Source organism: Chinchilla lanigera, unplaced genomic scaffold, assembly GCF_000276665.1.
Source record: "Chinchilla lanigera isolate Chin_1 unplaced genomic scaffold, ChiLan1.0 scaffold00067, whole genome shotgun sequence".
Lineage (NCBI taxonomy): Eukaryota > Metazoa > Chordata > Mammalia > Rodentia > Chinchillidae > Chinchilla > Chinchilla lanigera.
Window position 1 is genome coordinate 941,387 of NW_004955468.1, and position 21,466 is coordinate 962,852.

The following is a 21,466-nucleotide window of genomic DNA, read 5'->3' on the forward strand; positions in this document are numbered from 1 at the left end:
GGGGGAGGGGGCGGGTCCTGGGGGAGGCTCTCAAAGGGAATGCTGGGAGCTTGGGAAAACAGCAAGAGATTATAGGGGCCCTGCCTGTGATTCTCAATGACATTAAGAGGCATCTGGGGGACATCCCAACAGCCTCAGCCCTCAAAACAGGCAGAATCTGCCCAGGTCTCATTTCTGCTCCTGCCCCAGAGAGGTTCTGGACACCTGTGTCATGTCCCTCTCCTGCACACACCCCTCCCGTGGCTCCATCTCACTCAGGGTAAAGGATCAAACTCACATCATGATCTGCAAAACCCTCCCTGATCTGCCCCCATCACCACTTTAACCCCATATCCTCTCACTGTCCCCTCAATCACTCTGTTACCCACATGGGCATCCTAATAATCCAACGGGAGACCTCTCAGGGCCTTTGCACTTGCTGCTTCTCTGCCTGGAAGGCACGGATGTTTTGCAGATGTGCACATGACTCCCTCACCCCTTCACCTCCTGGCTCAGATGTCACATTCTCATTCAAATCTTCCTTGAATTCTCTATATTGAAATTTACAGCCAATTGCACACTTCCAGTTCCCCTACCCGGTTCTATTGATTTCTGCTTCCTGTAACTCTAACCACCTCCTGACATCCTAAATGATTCAGTTATTTATGACGTTGTGTCTGACTCCACTACGGGAAGGTAGATGCAGGAAGGCAGGATCTCTGGGTTGTTCACTGCTGTAAATCCACAATGCCTGGCACACAGTGGATGCTTCTTAGATGAGGGGAGGAGGGAGCGATAATGAACTGGTCTCCTAGGTGAGTCTGTAGGTGAGGTGGAAACTGGGGAGGGAATGCTTCATACCGAGGTGGGCGATGAACTCCTGGGAAATGTCCATCCAGCGCAGCAGCTGCTGCAGGAAGCCAAAGGCAAACCGCTTCTCGATGGAAGACGTGTCCAGTTCCATGTCCTTAAGCCCTCTGCGAGCAGAGGCAGAGAGAAGTTAGCTCAGATGCAGGGCCTGCCCTGTTTCCCACCCCTCTGCGGACCTCTGCCTTCTCCGAAGTCCCCCGCCTCCCCAGCAGCCCTTCTGACTCCGCCTCTGTCCAGACCCCGCCCACACGACGGACCATTTAGGCCCCGCCTCTATCCAGGCCACGCCCTTCGGCCCCGCCCCACTCTCTGGCCCCGCCTCTTCCCCCCTCTTGCTTGCGGCTTCCCGCAGCCCTCCCACGGGCCCAGCTCGCGTGCCTGGTGACCGCGTAGCCGTTCATCTGCAGGAACTTGAGCAGCTCTTGGGCCTTCTCCCGATCTCGTGCCTTCTCCTTGGCCGTGAGCGTGTCGTAGGGGACCAGCAGGGGATGGGACCCACCGCCTGGGGCGGCAAAGACCAGAAATCAGGGGCAAGGGGGAGAACCCAGGCCATTCTGCAGTTGAGAGCGTGCACAATACGGTGATAAAGACGGAGATAATAAGAACAGCGGAAGCACTGCTTTCCAACTCGCTCACCACAACCCTCGGGTGGCAAACAGTTATCAAACGGAGGGGGTGAAGACAGTGTTCAAAAGTCGCCCCATGAAGCCAGGACTCTAACCTGGGCCCTCAGGGCCCGGGACCCCAGGACTGGAGGAGCTCGAGGGGGTGTGGGCGCCTCACCCTTGGCCTCCAGCTCTTGCTTCTTCTTCCGCCCCCACGTGTTGTGGTAATTTTCTGCCAGTTGTTCTGCCATGGCCTGGGAGTGGATGCCGGGTCAAGGACCAGATTCGGAGGACGCCCTCCACCCACAGGCGCCCCCATCCGCCCTCAATGAAAAATCAGAGGTCTTGCCTGAAGCTCCCGGGACAGGGTAACTCCACTGAGGTCGGGAGGCTGGGGGTTGTAGCCTTCTCGAGGATCGTAGGTCTGAGGGGGCAGGAGGGAGATGGGGGCCACATGGGCTTGCAGAAAGCCCAGGCCAGCCTCTCCCCTACTCCTAGCCACTTCCTCCATGTGGAAGACGGAACTGCTTTGCTCAAGAGACCCTCCTGCCTCAGCCTCCTGAGCAACTAGGACCCCAGGCGTGCATTCCTGATTCCCCTCCAGTCTCTAAGCCACCTCCTCCTCTTCTCTGCCCTTTGGTTCTTCAGATTGCTGCAGTCTCCTTTCCCAGGCCCCTCAGACTTTGACAGCTCTCTTCTGGCCTTGTCTGGTCACCTGACTCCCACCTCCCCTTTTTGATCTTTCTCCCTTCCAGCCCTGCCCCTCCCCACTTACCCAACCGTCATGGCCTCACCTGGGCGGTCTGGGATATCTTCCGTGTCTTCTTCTTCTCTGTCTTCTCCTCCTCGCCCTCCCTGGCCTTCTCTATGGTCCATTCCCAAGCAATCATGGCCTTCAAGGACTCCTTGATGGGCCAGCGGTAAATCTCCTTGTCCTGAAGTGGACAAGAGGGAGCAGTGTTGGTGGAACGGTATGAGAAGGAAGTAGAGGAAGGAACTCTTGCTGCAGGCACCCTGTCTCCACAGTCCCAAGAAAGAAAGATCCTTGACTATGGGTCAGGAAGTGGTTCAGTCCAGATTCCATCCCAGGCCTCTCGCCTACTCTGTAACAGAGCACCCCAAACACGATTTCATCATCTCCTTTCACAGGAGTCTCGGAGTCTTACGCTGAAGAAGTGAAACTCACCCTCCGATTCTTCCTAGAGAAGGGACATGGACTCTGGCCTCCCCGAGGGGAAGCAAGCCAGTTTGAGAGAAGGCAAAGTCTGTGGATGGGGAGCCCTAACCACTGATCCGCCTAGATATCAACCTTTGAAGCTGCCTCATTCTTCCCTGAACCCCCACATTTGGGGGTTTCATTCTGGTACCCCGTGTAGGCCCCAAGGCTCGGTCACCTTCTCTGAAAAGGTCTTATAGGGCCTCAGCATGGGGTGCGTCTTCAGTTCCTCATCTATGTTCTCTCCGTAGGACCAGTTGTTCTGGATCTAGAGGTGCACAGGAGGCAGCAGTGAGGCACAGACAGAAGCCTGGAGGTGCCGAGGGCTGTAAGGAAACCTGGGGATCCCAGGAACTGGGGTAGCTCATGGAAGGCTGGGTCTGGGGGACAGCTTGGGTCCCGAGGAAGGCTGGCACAGGCGGGCGCTCCTGGGACAGGGACCCTGATGCCAACCTTGTCAAAGGCCCACTTCTCGTGCGTGTACTCTGCAAACTTGTTAATGAAGGAGTCGAGCTTCTCTGGGATGATCACGCTGTGGGAGGGGATGGGGCCGGCAGGTGTTGGGGTCGGGTCTCCTGCCACCTCCCAGACCCTCTTGTCCACCCAAAGCCCACCTTCTCCCGCCCCCAGGTCTCACTTGAGGGTCTCCACAGGTCGGGGATCAAAGTTGCCTTCAGCGTCCACTGTGGCCTTCTTCTCTGCCTTGGAAGAGTATGAAGCATCCACGTAGTCGGGAGGCAGGGCTCCCGCGATGGCGCACAGGCAGGGCATGGCCATGCGGTACAGCTCCTGGTCATATTTCTGGGGATACCAAGGGCAGGGGTGGGGGGCCCACATCAGGCCTTGCTGAGCCCTCCAACCCTGGAAGCTGAGGGCCTCTAACTCACACTAATCCTCCTCCTGACCCTCAAACATGAGTTACAGTCCTCCCCGAAACAAAGCCTCAGGCCTAACTAGACCCCCAAATCACCTCCATATTACCCCTCTCCAAGTCCCCAAACTAGAAGCCCATGCCGAGCTGTTTCTCTCAGGAAACCCCTGCAATTTGAGGCTTTCATCTGAGTCCCTAAGTCTTCTACACAGGCCTCTTTGGGGTCCCCTGGGTGGCCAGACCTTATGTGCCAGAGAGTCAAAGATGCCCCAGAAGAGCTTGCGTGTGAGGTGTAGCTCTTCTTCTGAGGTGACCCCAAAGTTGGCCCAGCCGGTGGGGAGGCAGTAGTACTTCCAGCAGCGCTCATAGTGGTTGGTGAGGAGCTGGGTGGGAGCAAGAAGGGACACACAGGAGGGGGCATAAGCAGATGAAGGCAGTGCTTGCACTTATGAAGGTCTGGGCTATGCAAATGACATGCTAATAAGGGAAAGGATGGTATGTTTACTGGAGAACGGCCCTGGACGGTGTGTTAGGCAAAGTTAGTGTTCTCATTTTAGAGCCAGGATGGGCATTAAACTAGAGCTGGATTTGTCTGTCATTTTACAGAAATAAGCATGCTAACAATCCACGAGTAGGGGGAGTGCACATGGGCATATGGATAGAGTGATCTGTGCTTATGCAAATTAGCATGCCAAATAGAAACACAGGCAACAACCCATGCAAATATATGATAATTGAGACAAGGGCCTCCACTATCCAATATGCAGACTCGAAGTAGGGGCTAATTTAGACATATGCAAAATAGCCAACATATCTGAGTTGGGGGTATCTCCTTATGCAAACCAGCATGCAAATGAAAAAACAGGAGAGACAGTGTGCAAATATTCAGACTAGCTGTGGTGCTGTTTATTCAAATAAACGCACTCATTTGAATAGTGGAAGGCTGGTGGTCTGGGCATGCGAATAAAATGCTAATTACGGAAAGTGCTGTGCCCCATACAAATATATGCTAATTGAGGCGGGGGCTGGCTCATTTGGTTAGGCAAATTAAGAGCTAATTAAGGAATGTTAGAGGCACCAATGAAGCAAAGTGAACGTCCTGGGAGTCCTGGCATGCAAATGAGGATGCTAATTGGTTTCTGTGAGGACACTGCTCTCCCGTGCAAGCTGATTAGTTGGGGTAGGCGGTGCTGATACCACGGAGCCCCCTAGTCCAGAGCAGAGCGAGGCCGTGGAGGGTGCATGAGAGTGAGCCTTGCCCTCACCTTCAGCGGCATCTTGGCGAACTCGTTCAGGATGGGCACGTCGAACACCAGGCGCCGCAGCAGGTGTTGCAGCATGGATGGGCGGATGTACCTGCAGGGACACGCGCGGGGCTGTGCTTCTCGCCCGGCGATCCCGCCCACCCGGCGACCCCGCCCACCTCTGGCCCCACCCGCTCGGGGCCCCGCCCACCTGCACAGCGACATGAGGCAGTCCTCGATGACGTCGCGCTGCGCCTTAGTGAGCGAGCGGCCGCGGGACAGGCGGTAAACGGTGTGGAGCATGGAGTCCACCATGATGGCGCGGTGCTCGGTTCCCGCGAAGAGCGGCGCACACTTGGTGATGAGCGGCAGCACGGCCAGGCACAGGTAGCGGTTTAGCGCCAGGGCCATCTCCGTGGTGCTGAAAGTAGCCTGGGACACGGTCGGGACATCAGGCCCGCTGTACCCCCCTGGGGTTGCCCTGACGCCCGTCCTGGACAACTCTAGGCAAAGGACCAGAGTTCTGATCATTCCCCCAAATCCTGCTCCTTTCGCATCTCTACCCTGCTTCCTTTCTACTTTTTTGGGGAGGGGATTGGGAATGGAGCTCAGGACCTGGCGCTTGCCAGCAGGTGCTGCACCGCTGAGCTATATCCCCGGGGGCTTCTTCCTTTATTACTTTGGACTACAAAATTCAAACATGCACACAAGTCAGAAACTGATTAATGAGCCCATTGCCCAGATATGGCTGTTCTACAGAAATAAACGTTCTGTCTGCCTATTTCTTCTCCAACCCTCACCTTTTTTCCTGTAGGTTTTTGATTGTTTTTGGGACAGGATCTTGCTTTGTAGTATTAGCTGGCCTCGAAGTTTCCTGTAGTATTTTCACGCAAGCCCCAGCCACATGCCCTTTGCGCACAGACACCTAACTATGTCTTTCCATCCCAACAAGCACCTCTATTGACAGTCCTTGGGGACTGGGGATTTAGCTCAGTGGCACAGCGCCTGTCTGACAAGTGCGAGGTCGTGAGTTCGAGTCCCGGTACCGGAAAAAAAAAACAACAACAAAAAAAAAAAACAAACAGACAGTCCTTGTTGCCATCATTACGTGACAGAATTCTCTCTTCATCTTCATGATCAACTTTCTCCAACTGCCTCAAAAATTGCTATTTAGTCGGGGCTGTTTGGATCAGGTGCTCGGGAGGGCCCACACACTGCTCTTGGCCAACAGGTGATTTTAGGTCTTTTTATCTATAGCTGTTTCTTTTCCTCCCCCGCTTTTAAATGCTACTTATTTGCTGGAGAAACTGGGCCCTTTGTCCAGTGGAATGTTCCACATTTTGGCTTTGGTTCAGTATCTCCTCATAGTGTCAGTTAACTGGTTCTCTGCACTCTGTGTTTCCTATGAATGGGTTATAGGTTCAAGTTCCAGCGTCCCTTTCCAGCTCTCCCCTCCAGCGGTCATCCCTTCCTGCTCCTCCCCAGCCAGCAACTTGTAAGGAAATGTCAGTCTGCCCTCCCTGTCTCCGGCCTCGCCTCCAAGCTCTCCTGCACCCCTGCCAGAGGCTTTGGCCCTGCAACCTTGATAAAACTGTGTCAAGGTCACCATCTCCATTGTGCTAGATCAGTGGTCAGTTCTCATGCTCATCTTCTCTGGTTTTGTCACCTTCTGTTATTACTTTTGTTAGCAGTTTTTTTTTGTGTGTGTGTGTGTGTTTAGGGGGTTGGTACCGGGAATCAAACTCAGGACCTTGCACTTGCCAGCCAGGTGCTGTGCCACTGAGCTATATCCCTGGACTCCTGCCTTCTATTATTACTTTTTTTTTTGTCTCTTTGAGACAGGGTCTAATTATGCAGTTCAGGCTGGCCTTGAGTTCACTCTATAGCCCAGGCTGGTCTTGAACTCACAACGATCCTCCTGCCTCAGCCTCCCGAGTGCTGGGATTACAGGTACGCACCACCACGCCCAGCTTTTTTTTTTTTTTGGTACTGGGAATTAAACTCAGGACCTTGCGCTTGCCAGGCAGGCACTTGTGCCACTGAGCTATATCCCCGGCCCTGTTATTACTTTTGTACACAGCTCTTTGTGGGTCCATGGTGCTGCCATCACTGAGAATGACCAGAGGCTGTGTGTGTGCAGTACTAGGGACTGAACCCATGGCCTTCACACTGAGCTACATCCTGGCCCTTTTCTTCATTTTTACTTTAAAACAGTTGCCCGCTAAGTTGCCCAGGCTGGGCTTGAATTTGTGATCATCCTGTCTTAGCTTCCCCATGCCTGCTGGGATTACAGGCATGTGCCATCATGACTGGCTAGAATGACTGTTTTTATAACTGGAAGTTGGAGATTCCTACCTACCCTCTGTCAGAACACAGGTCTTTTCTGTTTGGATTTTTTTCCCCAACCTGATGGTGCTGGTGGTGGGATTAAGCTATGTACACAATCCCAGGGCAAATAAAAGTGCTACTGTTGCTTTCCCATGCGTTGTCCTGTGTGTCCTGGGGAGGCAGGAAGGGTGGCCAGGGCAGCAGGGCTGCTCACCGTGTCCAGCGAGGCTGCTGCCCTCATGTCAGGAAGGAAGCCCACGTCTAGCACGTGTAACAGGAAGTCCTGGTTCTCGATGCCATAGACACGGTCCAGGAAGAGCACCATGGATGCCTTGTGGTCCGGCACGAAAGAGGCTGACATTTTTGGCTGTATGAGAGCCCCATCTACAGGCAAGAAGGGCACAGTTAGGGATGGCCCCTCTGGCTCCCCTCCCGGCACCGCTCCCTTGCCAAGGTCTCATACCTTTGCCCAGGGTTGGGATCTGCAGCGGGAGGCTGATGATGCCCACAAGGTCATCCAAGGGCACGAGGGATCGGAGGATGGCCCGGATCCGCAGGGCCTCACCCTTGCCGGCTTGGATTAGCTGGGGGTGGCAGTCAGGGATGGGGATGTCATCAGACACCTGTGCCCTATTTGAAGTTTGCTTCACTCCCCCGCTTCCTGACACTCTGGTGGGCAGATCAGGCCTCCTTCCTGAGGGAATAACTCTAGAGTTCCAGCCCTGACCCCTCTGCCTGTGCCTCTTCCATCCCTGCCCTGACCACTCAGGGCTGTCACTGTCTGCATCTCACACTGGACTGGGAGCTCCATGAGATCAGCACCCGTGGCTATGTTGATCACTATAGTGTCCCTAGCAATGCCTAGCTGGGACTCACATAGTGAGAGTCAACTAATGTCACCCAACACCCACATGCAGAGGTCAAGGCTGGTGGCCTGTGCCCTCCCTCCTGCCCCACCCTGGCCTCCTCCATCTCACATGCATCTCTGGAGCACAGCGTCCCAGCAGGTCAATCAAGGCCGCATAGAAGGACATGATGGCGTGTCCCAAGTGCACCCGGTTTTCCTCGGGGGCCTCCTCACCAAAGCTGCGGAGGAGCAGGATGTTGTGGGGAGGCAGCTGGGGGCATGGGGAGGGCAGGGTGCATTACTGGGTAGGAGCCAGGAGACTCACTGCTCACGCCGCCGGTCCCTGCGGACGCCTGGTCCATCCCGCGCAGGGTCCTCAGAGATGCGGATGGCCTCTTCGATGGCAGCCAGCAGCCCCGAGCCTCCCTCTCCCCGCAGGGCTGGACCAAAGCACTCAGGCTTGCGGATGAGCAGCCGCACCACCACATTGGCATTCTCCTCCACGCTCTCACCTGGCCACCCCAGGAGGTCAAGAGGTCTCATGAGTCTGGGGACACCACGCAGCCCGAACACCAAATGCTTCTAGGGGTAAGTCTGGGTCCCTGTTGGCCCCCAGCCCCCTGCCCCCTGCCTCAGCCTCACTAGAGGGGATCCCTGACCTGGGCAGGCCTGAGGCTCAGGTGTAGACAGTCAAGGAGGGTTTGGACAGTGACCCCAGACGTTCTTTCCTGCCACCACCACGCCCTGCCTCACCATTGACGAAGACAGCGAAGCGCAGGAAATCCAGGTAGCGCTCACCGCCGCAGGGGTTCCAGCCAATGTCAGGGTACCCTTTGGCCAGCAGCATGGGGCAGCTTTGGAGGCCACAGCCTGCCAGGTAGGACACGACCTGGGGACAGGAGCGGGCTTAGCCAGAGGCCAGACCCACACAGCCCTTCTTCCCAAGTCTCAGGTCTCGGGCTTGGGGATTTAGCTCAGCGGCACAGCGCCTGCCTGGCAAGCGCAAGGTCATGAGTTTGATTCCCAGTACCAGATAAAACAAAACAAAACAAAGTCTCAGGCCTCTGTTCATCCCTGGAGCTCCTCAGCCCCATTCACCTCTGAACCCTTCAGCAAATAACCCCAGTCCTATCCACAATTGCCCTGCCGGGACCACGGCAGCAGCCCCTCCCTGGGCTCCCTACTGCCCTTGGTCTGCCCACGCACACCTATGAATACCTGAGTCAGGTCACATTCTCTGCTCAGTGCTTGTGGCTCTCACTCAGGACAAAAGCCAGAGTCCCCAGTGTGGCCCATAGGCTCCCACATGACCACTTCTTGGCTCTCTCCAGCCACTCATCTCTGTCTCTGCTCCAGCTCCCAAGGCTGACTCCTACCTCTGGACCTTTGCACTGGCTGCTCTCCCCACGCCTGAAATGCTCCTCCCCTCTCTCTCCAGCCCTCACCTCTTGAGCTTTCCTCAATGTCACTTTCTCAATGGGGTTTTCTCTGACCACTCTTATCTAACTCAAGACACCCTCACGACACTTGCTATTTTTTCTCCTTTCTCACTTATTTTCCTCCTTAACACCTGTCGCTAGCTGACAGTTGGCATGCTATTCATTCATCTTGTTATTCATCCTTCAAACAAGAATGTCAGCTACATGAGGACAGGGATTTTTGACTGTCACATCACTACTGCCTTGGGTAGGTCCCAACATACAGTGTGTGCATGATAAGTGTTGGTTAAGTGAGTAATTATAGGATAGCAGCGAGCCATTGTTGAGCACCATTTCACAACTGCTTGCAGCTGTTTCCATGACTGTTCATTGTGAAGCTGAGGTTACAGAGGTCTGGAGAGGCTGCTGCTTATCCAGGGCCACACAGCAAGGGAGCTGACCCTAAGGCGCTGAACTCCAGAGCCACACACGTCCTTGCTGCACACAGAAGCCGTGGCAGTGGGGACCACCCAGCCGGGAGCACAGGGCATGGATCGGTCATCCCATGTTTGGGCCCCTGGGTACTGTTATCTCCCTGCAAATTATTCCCCTCTGGTTCAGCTCTGGACTGCCCAGAATGCCCCCCAGGAGGGGCTCCGAGTCAGCAGGAGTCCCAGTAGCCAGGTAGGGCCAGGCCTCTCCCTCCGCACCTTCTCCAGGTCCTGCTCCTGCAGTGCCAAGGCCAGCTCATTGTTGTCAATGACAGAGGCAGCGGCCACGTCCAGGGGTGTGGAGCCCTGCATGCCTGTGGTGGGAGGAGAGGGTGAGGATGCTGTTTTGAGGTGCACAGCTGCCTGTCTCGCTGCTGACCGTGTGGCCTGCAGGAAGGCCTCCCTGTGCACCCCCTTCCTTTTCCTTCCTGTCTGGTCTATGTGTCCTCCACCCCAGGTCTGACCGGTGTGGGCTGTCACTATCTGAAACTGGACTGTCTTCTTCTCCACACCATGAGCCCAGTGAGGGCCAGGCACGGCTGTCTGGCTCACTACCCTGTCCCAGTACTCCTTGTCACCCGGCCATACCACGATGGGCCGAGACTGAGCATTTGTGGGATGGCCGAGAGAATGCGTGAGTGAGTGAGTACGTGAGTGAGCGAGCTGGCGGAATGGGCGGGCAGAAGCAGGCTCCGGGCAAGCCCTTGGGCTCAGGCTTCCTCACCCAGGCCGATGCCACTGTTTTCCAGCAGGTAGCTCAGATGGTCAAACATGGAGCGCTGGTTCTGCCGGCTGATCCGGCAAAAGTAGCAGAGGAAGCGGCAGCAGCTGGTCACCATCTTGGGGAAGCGGATCTCCTGGGGTGGCAGGGTGGGCTGGTGGTCAGTGCCTGCCCTCTGTGGCCCCTTTCCCCAATCTCCCTAGCCCAGCTGGCGGCCTCACCTTGGACTCGCCGCCCCCAAGGACGTTCACCATGACCTCCATGACTGTCTCATGCATGCCCAGCGCCCTCATTAGGTTCGGGTGTTGGTAGAAGACTTTGTTGTTCATGATGTTCCTGTGGACAGAGAATGTGTGTGGGGTCAGCACAGGTGGGGTCGCCCACACCCGGGGGAGCCATCGCCACCATCATGAGAACAGCATTTATTTACTTTCTTAAAAATTCCTTTTTTTTTTTTTTTTTAAATACTGGGGATTGAACCCAGGGCTTTTGCATCTCTGATCTCTGGCCCCTTTTTATTTTTTTAATTTTGAGACAGACTCTCGATAAGTTGCCCAGGCTAGGATCAAACTTCTGATCCTCCTGCCTCAGCCTCCCAGAGTGCTAGGATTAGCCAGGCACGTACCATTGGGCCTGGCTTGAGCTCTTACCCTGAACCCTGCACCTTTCCCTTTACAGACCTGAACTCGTTCATCCCTACGTCTGCTCTGGGAGGCAGGAACTATGACCAGCACTATTTTCACAGGTAAGGAAACTGAGGCTCAAGGCAGACTGCCCTAGGACAGAGATCTCTTTCATGTTGCCCAGTGTATCTCCACATGCTGACAGAGGCCTGGCACACAGTAGGTGCTTCATAAGCATCTGCTGAGTGAATGAAGGAGACACAGTTGACATTTAAGTGCTCCATGCCATGATCAGTATTTTTTTGATCATTCACTCATGTTTTTCATTCATTCCTGTTTTCCTCAGAATGTTTTGTTTTGTTTTGCTGAGACAGGATGTCACTGTAGCTCAGGCTGGCCTTAAACTTGTGCTTCTTCCACCTCTGCTTCCCGAGTGCTGGGAGATCACGATGACGTGATGATGATGATGATGACTGGCATGGGCTTCCCGAAGCCATGCCACCATTCTGTGCGGTAGGCATGGCTCTTCCCTATTTACAAATGAGGATATAAAAACTCAAAATGGGAAACCTCATGCCAAATGTCACATGTAAGTAGGAGCTTTTTCCCAGGGGCAGATGAAGCAGGAAGGAAGGGGCCATCTAGGAAGCGGGGGAGAGGGCAGGAAGGAGAGGGACTTGTTCTGGGAGGGGTTTATCACTGATGTGTCCTTCTGTATCCTGATGATGGGCCAGATGTTGGGAGAAAGGGATGTTCTCTTATCCAGAGGACACTACACAGGGTGCTGGCAGGCAGCAAAGTCTTGCCTGCCTCTGAGGGACATGCCCAGCAAAGGAGAGGGCCTCACCCGATGCTCTGGATCATGAGGTTCTCCTCCTGGGGTCCCATCTGCACAATGAGCAAAGAGCGGATCTGGCCCAGGCACTCGAGCAGGCTCATGGTGTCGTCCACAGAGGACGGCGAGATGCTGTACGCCCGTGGCAGGGCACGAAGCAGCTCGCCGAGCCCATCATACTGTCGGTGAAGGAGGCTGAACATGGCCCGAACCAGCTCAGGGCTCTGCACGAAGTCTTCCTGGGCCCAGCGGACGACCATGTGGGACACCAGCTCCTGCAGGGACTCTGGGAAAGGGACATAAGGGTCAGAGCACAGAGCCAGAATGATGCAGGAGAGGCTTCTCACAGCCTCTCAGTTACCAACCACTGCCATTATCCTCCTGCCCAGGGCTCTGGGATTCTGGCAGATTTTCCTCTGTTGCCCTGTTCCCACGGCCCTCTGTGATCTGGCTGTTGCTTCCCCGCCTTCATCTCTCACCACTTGCCCACTCAACCACTCTGCTCCAGCTGTGCTGGCTGCATAGCCTTGGCACCCTCTTCCTTTCGTACCTGTCCTTCCCCAGGTCTTTGCACACCTTGGTTCCTCATTCTGACCCTTTGTCCTCATTCACATTTTATTTTCCCTCTTAGCACCAATAACCACCTGAGGTTTGTGTATCCATATATGTATTTAACATAATGTTTTCTTTCTTTTCTTTCTTTCTTTCTTTCTTTCTTTCTTTCTTTCTTTCTTTCTTTCTTTCTTTCTTTCTTGCGTTCTCCCTTTGAAAGAGGGTCTTGCCATGTAGCCCAGGTTGGTCTCCATGTCAAGAGCCTTCTGCCTCAGCCTGCAGAGTGCTAGGATCTCAGCTATGCACCACCACACCCGGCTTGTATTTGGTATAATACGCTAAGCTCCTGGACAGCAAGGGCTTTGACTTTCCCACTGATGTTTTTTGACAGCCTGCTAAGAGTGTCTGACCCAGAGCTGGCCCAATAAATGATCGGGAATGTTACAGGATAAAACCTTTACCAACACCAGGGACTCCGTCCTTATGACCTGTGGCTAATATAGTATATGTTTGCATAGTGACACCTTGGCTGACACTTATAGTAAGTGCTTTTGTAACCCTTCAACATGGTAACTGTCTCATCACAAGGGAAAAGAAAAACAAATGCTGAGGGCCTGGAGGCTGCAGTGGTAGAGGAGCTGCCACCATCCTGGGCTGCGTGCATCCTGGCTCTGGTCCATAGAGAAACCTGGCTCTGGTTCCATGCAGAAGCCTCTCCTGCATCATTCTGGCTCTGTGCAGCCCCGGAACTGGGGCCATCACCCCGGCAGCCTCCTCCCGGCTCGTCCCCTCTCAGTCCTGCCTTTCTACCCGCTCTTCTATTTCTCCTCAAGGCCTGTGTTGGAGACCGAGGTTCTCAGGCAGAGCCACTCGCTATTCCTTTCCCTGTCCCGGCTGTCCTCAGTCCTCACGGGGTTTGGGCTCCTCTGCGGGTGGCTCGTCCTCTGGCTTCTCCTCCTTCTTCTTCACCAGCCGCACCTTCTCCAACAGGCTCATCAGGCGGCTGCCCAGAGAGGTCTCCTCCTCTGGCTCCTCCTCCTCCCCCTCCAGCTGAATTCCTGGCAATGAGGAAGGGAGGGGATGTTACTCGCGTGCTTGCATATTCACCTGCTCAGTCATGTACTTCATTGCTCATTCACACGCGCACGCGTGAAATTTTCCACTTCTTTCTCTTTTGGGTTGGTTTGGGTTTTTGTTTTGTTTTGAGACAGGGTCTCACTCTGTAGCCCAGGCTGGCTTCAAACTTGCAGTGATCCTCCTGTCTCCATTTATTTCTTTACATGCTTACATTCTTGTTCATTTATTATTATTTTTTTATTTTTTTGTCTTTTTGAGACAGGGTCTTGCTATGCAGTTCAGGCTGGCCTTGAGCTCACTTTGTAGCCCAAGCTGGCCTCGAACTCTCAACAATCCTCCCGCCTCAGCCTCCTGAGTGCTGGGATTACAGGCGTGTGCCACCATGTCCAGCTTGTTCATTTATTCATTCTGTGAAACACTTGCCTTTTAAGTCAGCTACTGCAAATATGTTCAAAGAACTAAAACAAAAACGTCTGAAGAGTTAAAGGAAACTATAATGGCAGTGAAACATCCTGAAAAGAATATTAATCAAGTAGATAATATTTTTAAAGAACCAGGTCAAATAACTGCACAATTATGCTTCCACTAATGTATAACTTTAAAAAAGGAAAATACAACAACCAAAATAAAAAATCATGAGAGAGGTTCAAGAGCATATTTGAACTAGTGGGAGAGAAAAGCAGTGAATGTGAAGATAGGACACAGATGTTCTGCAGTCTGAAGAAGTGAAAGATAAAAGAAGTGATGAAGGAGAGCAGCAGAGCCCTGAAAGGTATCATCAAACAACCATGACCTTCAAATGAGTTCCAGAAGGGCAGGGCAGAAGGGGTCAAAAATATTTGAAGAAACACTTGTCCATAACTTTCCAGCCTTGATGAAAATATTAATGTTCATATTTAAGAAACTCAAACTCCAAGTAGGATAAGCTTAAAGAGCTCCATACCTAGATACATCTTACCCAAACAATTGAAAGCAAAAACAAAGAGAAAATCTTGAAAGTCAGCCAGAGAAAAATGACTCGTCACTAGCCAGGTATGGTGGCACAGGCCTGTAATCCCAGAACTCTGACAGGCTAAGGCAGGAGGAATGCAAATTCAATCCTAGCTTGGACAATTTAGTGCCTAAGTGAGACTCTATCTCAAAATAAAAAATAAAAAGAGCTGAAGCTGTAGCTCAGTGTGAAGGCCCTGGGTTCAATCTCCAGTACCACACACACACACACACACACACACACACAAAGATATCACTACGTACAAGGAATCTCAATAAGATTATCCTCTGACTTAGTATCACTTAGCCAGTCAGCTCTCAGCCCAACTCTGAATCTTTCATACATCCTTCTAGTCAGCCAGCCAACCAGCCATCTCTTTACCCATTTATTTATTTATTCATCCTTCTACACATTGATTCCCACACCTATCCATTCACTTGCCTATAGTCAGTCTATACACCCATCCACCCAAATACTCATATAAACATATCGTCCACTTATCGCTTATCTGTTCACCAGCCCAGTTATACTGCACCAACACACAGATGTTTAAGGCCAGGGAATCTTCGAGAAACTTCAGAAGCTGTCTCAAGAGAAAATTAGCAGGGAGGGCTCTCCGATCCTTCCTCCTTACCACAGTGGGTCAGCAGGTCTTGATGAAAGTCCTGCAAATCCTGTCGGATGTCTTCAGGGAGGGGACAATCTTCCTCATCTGCACCGTCCTTGAATTGCAATAGCATGTTGATCTAGGGAAAGGTCAACGGTTTGAACGAGGGTCAGAAGCCACAGAACAGGAACTCTGAGATCAAGGATCAAAGATCCAATTGTAAGTCCCTGTCTAAGGTCATGAGCCAAAGTGTGTGAGTGAGAGAAGAACATCAAGGAAACAAGGGAAGAGGTCTGGAAGGGGACAGGGCCAGTCTTAGGTGACACCGAGGTCAGGTTGGGTCAAAGAGCAGTATAAGAGATAAAAATATCAGGTGTTCAAGGGCCAAGTACTGGTTTTGAGGTTGAAGACTACCATGGTCAGTCAGGAGAGAGGCTGAGGCTGGGCTTAACCAGCGCAACTAACTAGAGTTGGGGGTCAGAGGACCTGTTCCTGGGGTGGGGAGCGGAACTCGCGGGTACGTCTTGCAGTCTCAGCTGCGCTCATGGTGAAGGCTTTCATGAGGAGGCCGTAGCGGTCCCGCTGGTTGGCCTGGAGCTTGTCCACATAGCGCTCTGCAAAGGCTGCCAGGGACTCCACACGGTGCTGCAGCTCTTGGTCACAGAAATACTCCAACAGGTGGCACATCTGTGGGAAGATGGCCACACAGTAGGAGGGATGGTTGTGAGACCACTAGGACCTCCTTGAAACTCTGCCTTCTCCGTGGCCCTGCTTAGGTCCAGCCACCACCAACTTTTGCTCCAATCCTTAAGTCAGGCCTCCCTATGGTCTCCTCTCAGATGGAAGCCAGGGAGATCATTCCAAGCAACAGGCTGGGCATGGTGGCACATGCCTGTAATCCCAGCACTCAGGAGGCTGAGGCAGGAGGATTGTTGTGAGTTCAAGACCAGCCTGGGCTACAAAGTGAGTTCAAGGCCAGCCTTGAACTGCATGGCGAGACCCTGTCTCAAAAAGACAAAAAACAACAGCAACAACAACAACAAACCAAGCAACATTGCTCCATTGCTTTATGGACTTCTGCTTCCCCACTGCCTCAGGACAAAGTCTAGACTCCCAGACTCGTGGCCCATTGGACCTTCAGATGAATGGAGACCGGAAGACAGGAAGACCCAACTCACCTGTAACTTCACAGACTCTGGAAGCTTCATCTGCAGCAGTCCCTCCTCCAAGTCTTCTTCTTTTTCCCCTTCTGCCGCCGCCTCTTCCTCTTTTTCTTCGTCTTCCTTCTCATGTGCCACTTCCTCCTCATCCTCCTCCTTCTCCTCTTCATCTTCTTCTTCTTCCTCCTCTTCCTCCTCCTCCTCCTCCTCTTCTTTGAATACTTCAGGCTCAATCATCTTCAAGATCTGTTTCACATCCTCATCACTGAAGACACCCATCACCTGCAAGACAAGGTCTGAGTCCTTCACTTGACCTATAAGGACTCCATAATCAGTTTCTGCCCTCCCTCACCTGCTTCTGTACATGTCAAATTTATTCCTGTTTTATCTGTTTATTTATTTATTTATTTATTTATTGGTCTTTTTGAGACAGGGTCTCGCTATGTAGTTTAGACTGGCCTTGAGCTCACTTTGTAGCCCAGGCTGGTCTCAAACTCGCAGCGATCCTCCTGCCTCAGCCTCCCAAGTGCTGACATTACAGGAGTGAGCCACCACGCCCAGTCTTGTTTTGTCTGATATGATTCCTCCCACAGGCAGAATGGCATCTGCTTCCTGCCATCTACCCTCCTTGTGTCCTTTCTTCCAAGCTTGAACATATGTGGCTCTGGGACAGGACACACCCTACATCTCAAAGCGACCCACAGAGCTCCCAGCACACACCACCAGCTCAGCAAGCACAATAAAGATACTAACATATTGAAGTATGGGAAGAAAGATAGAAAGTAGATGAAAGGGAAGAGAAGGAGAGAGAAAGATGGAGGCAGGGAGGGTGATTGGCTAGCTGAATCAGTAGATTAATGGCAGAGGTCTGAATGGGAGATGAAGGTATCATGATAGGGAGATGAAGGTATCATGCGTGGATGCATAACAGAAGGATAAACAATGTACAGGTAGGCAGGAAGGTGTACAGATAGCTTGACTGATGCATAAGCAAGGAAATGAGTGTACAGATAAAAACATAAATGAGAAATAGCCATGGGAATGGGTGAGGTAGGTAGAGGGATGGATTAACAAGCATACGCATATAAAGCTGGATAGATACATAGATGAATGGTTATATGCGTACATGAATAAAGAGATACATGAAATAAAGAATGGAAAACAGATGGATGGGTGTAGATGGCTGGGTGGATGTGTGGGTACGGAATGGGTGTACATGCACAGGGATGGAGAAGTACAGATATGGGGGAAAGGTAAATGGACGTGGAGGAATGGATGGATCTGTGGGTGATTATACTGGTAATGGATAGGTAAGTGGGATGACGGATGAACTGATGTATGAATGAATGGGAGGATGGATGAGCAAATGGATTGAAATAGATACATGGATGGATGGTAGACGGATATGTGGGTAGAAAATAGAAGGACAGAAAGGTGGATGGACTTGTAGGTGGGAAGATGAGGGTATATAATGAATGAATAGAAAGTGAGCAGATGGAAAGGTGGGTGGAGGATGGATGGGCTGATGAATGAATGAATGATGGTTGGATGGAGGAACGGGAAGAAGAAAGACGAGATTATTAAATACATGCATAGAAGATAGATGAACATGTGGAAGGAAAAGTGAATAGAGGATGGGTAGATGGTGGAGGACACATGAAAGGTGGATAGGTGGATGGAGAGATGGATGAGTTGGATGTATAATCGGGGGGTTGCTACATATATGAAGGAATTATTTCAATGGTAGAAGAATGGGAGAAGCAAGCAGGAGAAAGCTATTACCAGCAAGGTAGACACAAGCTTGAGCACGGGCACGAACTGGAACTCCACGGAGCCCCCGACAGGGTCTCTTGCGTGCTGCCCGCCGTCTCGCACGGCCTCACCCAGCATTCGCAGGGCCTTGTCCCGCAGCGCCTCCAGAGGGATGGCAGGGCTGAGGCGGGCCGGGGCTTCTGCTGCCCCAGCTGCTGGCAGAGCCATCACAAAACAAGGGGGTGAGAAATGGTGCGGGGGCCTCAGGGAGGTTGTGACTCCGACACCAGGCAGGCCGTGGCGGCGGGGACCATCTTCGGAGCTGTGTCCAGGTGGGAAGAGTGTGATGGCGCGAGTCTCGGATGTGAGGGGCACGATGTACTCTGAAAGCATGGAGCGGCGGCTGCGGCAGGCACTTTCGAGGTGGATGCTGATAAGGAGGTCGTAGTAGCCGGCACGCAGAGGGCCCGGCAGGTGTGCGTCCTCCAGCGCGTGCAGTAGCTGCGCCTCATCCACGTGGCTGCACAGGGCATGAGCCACGCGGTTGTTGCCCAGGGCACACACTGCTCGGTAGAGGGAGAGGGTGTGCGAGTGGAAGCGCTGCAGGTCCAGGCGCTCGGACAACTCCAGGATGTCCATGCACCTGTGGTGGAGGTGAGGAGCACAGCCAGGGACAGAGAGGGCAGGGAGTTGAGAGATAGAGACACAGACCACAGAGAGGCAGAGAGATGCTAGGTCAAAGTTGTTGCTCTAGCAGGGAATCCCAGTGTCCCACGGGGTCAGGCCCCCCAAGGCCTTTGGAGTTATATACATCTAGCAGTCTTTCATCAGTCCTAGAAGTCCTTAAGGGCTCCCTCTCACCCATCCTTTGGGATCCCTGGGATGGCCTAGGACCCTGGGATTTCTGAGAATCTGGCTAAGATCAGGTGACCCTGAGATGTATCTAGGATCCTCAGATTGGGTTTGATGCTTTTCTGGCAGATCTGGGTAACCTGGTTATGTTTGAGGGCCCCTAGAATGTCAGCTCCACCAGGGAAGAACACGTAAAACAGAACAAAGGACATAGCAAGTACCCAATAGATATGTGTTGAATAAGTCAGTGGGTGTGTTTAGGGCCCCCATGCATAGATCTGAGCATCCTGAGTTATATGTGAGCATTACTAGAATGTCACTTAAAGCCAAAGGCTTTGCGTCACCAGGCTAGAATGCTGCGATCACACAGGAGGAGCCTAGAGTTGTCAAGTGAATGAATAAAAAAAAAGATTAAGGCCTGTCGGGAGCCTCCTGGGATGCCTGGCTGTGTGCAGAGACCTGAAGATTTCCAGGCAACCGTGTGAACACATCTGTAGCCCTGGGTGTGTCCGGGTCTCTTGGAGTGGGTTGAGCTCTCCAAGGGACATGTCTAAAGCTTCTCTGAGTAGTGTTCTGACCTGAAGTCATCCTCTGGATTCCTTGATGTGAGTCTGGGCTCCCCGAGATGGGCTCAAGGCCCTGTAGTGTGGGTCTGGGGGCCCTAAGGTGAGTCTGTGTTTCCCTGGGAAGCACCTGGGGGCCCCTGAGTCTGAAGCCCCCCAGCGTATTCTCTGGGAAGGCCTGAGCTGAGTCAGCACCTCCCAAATGGGGCTCCTGGAGTGGTCTTGTGGTAGGAGGAGACACTGAGCTCAGTCTGGACGCCAGAGGGCTGGCAGCGTCTGTCCCTGTGCCGTCAGGCAGGCCCTAACCTGTTCTCCTCGGGGATGTGCAACGCCATCATGGTCAGCGGCTCCTGGCACTGCACAGCCCAGCCAAGCCGCTCGCCAGCACGCCTCGTGTCCACCTGCAGGAAGTGGTTGGGCATGCGGCTCCAGGAGACTGGCATCAGCATCTGCACCTCCAGCCGCGGTGGGCACTGCGGGGCTGAGTTCTTGCGCTCGCTCACAAACATAGCGGCGGACAGTGGCATGATGTTCTGGGGGTGTAGAACCATCATGAGTCAGGGTTCCCAGCCCTCCCCAGCCCTGCACCCCTTTCCAGAGTATCCTCTTCCACCTCCCCACTCAGCCTGCCCAGGGAATTCCCCTTCCGTGCACTCTTACCTTCTGCTTCCCCAACTCAAACTGGATGACATTCTGGTTGGTGGGCAGGACGAAGACAGCAGGAAATAGCTTCGTGTTGGGTTCCACCTGCCAGGGCAGAAGAAGGCAAGGGTGAGAGTGAGCTGGGGGTTCAGGACTCAACCTCAAATGCCAGGGTCAACCCTACAGATCCTTACTTGGACACTGGGTGCTACACAATGGCTCTGAGGTCACCCTTGGGCTGCGCCACCCCTGATCCAGCACACCCAGGATAACCCATCGTCTCCAAGAGTATTTTTTTTTTTTTTCTGATATTGGGGACTGAACCCAGGCCTGAACTACATACCAGCCCATTTTAAATTTTTCCTTTTGAGGCAGAATATTATTAAGTAAATAAATTGCCCAGGCTTGAACTTTCAATTTTCCTGCCTTGGCCTCCGATTGTTCTGAAGTTACAGGTATGTGTCACCATACCAGGCTTGTCATCTGTGTCTCTTTCTCTCTCTTTTTTTTTTTTTTTTTGTCTTTTTCTCTTTTTGAGACAGGGTCTCACTATGCAGTTCAGGCTGGCCTTGAGCTCACTTTGTAGCCCAGGCTGGTCTTGAACCCGAAGCAATCCTTCTGCCTCAGCCTCCCAAGTGCTGGGATTACAGACGTGCACCACCACACCTGGCTTCATCTGTGTCTTAGTGTACATGATGCCCCCTGCAGGGATGTCTTTCCTTCCCATGTCTCTCTCTAACATACTCATTTTTCAAGAACTGGAAAGACCAACAGTCTTGGGAAGCTGAGGCAGAAGGATTGCAAGTTCAAACCCAGCTTGAGGAGTTTAGTGACTTAGTGAGACCCCGTCTCAAAAGAAAAACTTTTTCAGAAGGTTTCAGCATGTAGCTTATAAAGGCCCATGGGTTCAATCCCCAGTAGCATATACATAGACAAAACAAAATAAGACAAAAACAACAAAACAAAATGGAGAGTGCCCTCTGACCATCCTCCTTCCATTTTCCTAGTGGTACTCACCCTGCCAGTCTTCCCTACTCCAAATAACACTATCTGGGCAGCAGTTTTGCCATAACCAAACTTGGATCTAACTGCACCTCTAGATCCAGCCCCCAGTTTACAGGAATACAGGGGACAGAGGAAAGTTACAAAGACACCACAGAGTCTGTAGGCAAGGAGGCCGGCACTGCCCAGGTGTTAATGTGCACATGAGTCCTCTCCGGCG

The 21,466-nt window shown here is 52.7% G+C and overlaps 1 protein-coding gene and 1 long non-coding RNA gene across 2 annotated transcripts in view; one reads left to right on the top strand and one right to left on the bottom strand.

Moving 5' to 3' along the window:
• Ryr1 (ryanodine receptor 1 (skeletal)) overlaps window positions 1-21,466 on the bottom strand; it is a gene marked incomplete in the record, with an annotated part of 120,312 nt that overhangs the window by 61,580 nt on the left and 37,266 nt on the right. The window contains 27 exon segments of the mRNA XM_013522408.1: window positions 841-956; window positions 1,228-1,351; window positions 1,633-1,708; window positions 1,804-1,878; window positions 2,249-2,389; window positions 2,849-2,938; window positions 3,124-3,202; window positions 3,308-3,471; window positions 3,784-3,924; window positions 4,807-4,897; window positions 4,997-5,217; window positions 7,328-7,497; window positions 7,577-7,697; window positions 8,091-8,199; window positions 8,286-8,472; window positions 8,714-8,849; window positions 10,089-10,183; window positions 10,594-10,726; window positions 10,812-10,926; window positions 12,061-12,334; window positions 13,512-13,658; window positions 15,303-15,414; window positions 15,762-15,962; window positions 16,454-16,717; window positions 18,218-18,830; window positions 19,909-20,135; window positions 20,263-20,349. Of these exon segments, the coding sequence (XP_013377862.1) occupies window positions 841-956; window positions 1,228-1,351; window positions 1,633-1,708; window positions 1,804-1,878; window positions 2,249-2,389; window positions 2,849-2,938; window positions 3,124-3,202; window positions 3,308-3,471; window positions 3,784-3,924; window positions 4,807-4,897; window positions 4,997-5,217; window positions 7,328-7,497; window positions 7,577-7,697; window positions 8,091-8,199; window positions 8,286-8,472; window positions 8,714-8,849; window positions 10,089-10,183; window positions 10,594-10,726; window positions 10,812-10,926; window positions 12,061-12,334; window positions 13,512-13,658; window positions 15,303-15,414; window positions 15,762-15,962; window positions 16,454-16,717; window positions 18,218-18,830; window positions 19,909-20,135; window positions 20,263-20,349 (4,309 nt within the window).
• LOC106150225 lies at window positions 8,467-16,449 on the top strand. The gene is made up of 3 exons (XR_001236903.1): window positions 8,467-8,548; window positions 11,269-11,335; window positions 16,373-16,449. It is a non-coding gene; the product is annotated as an uncharacterized LOC106150225 (long non-coding RNA).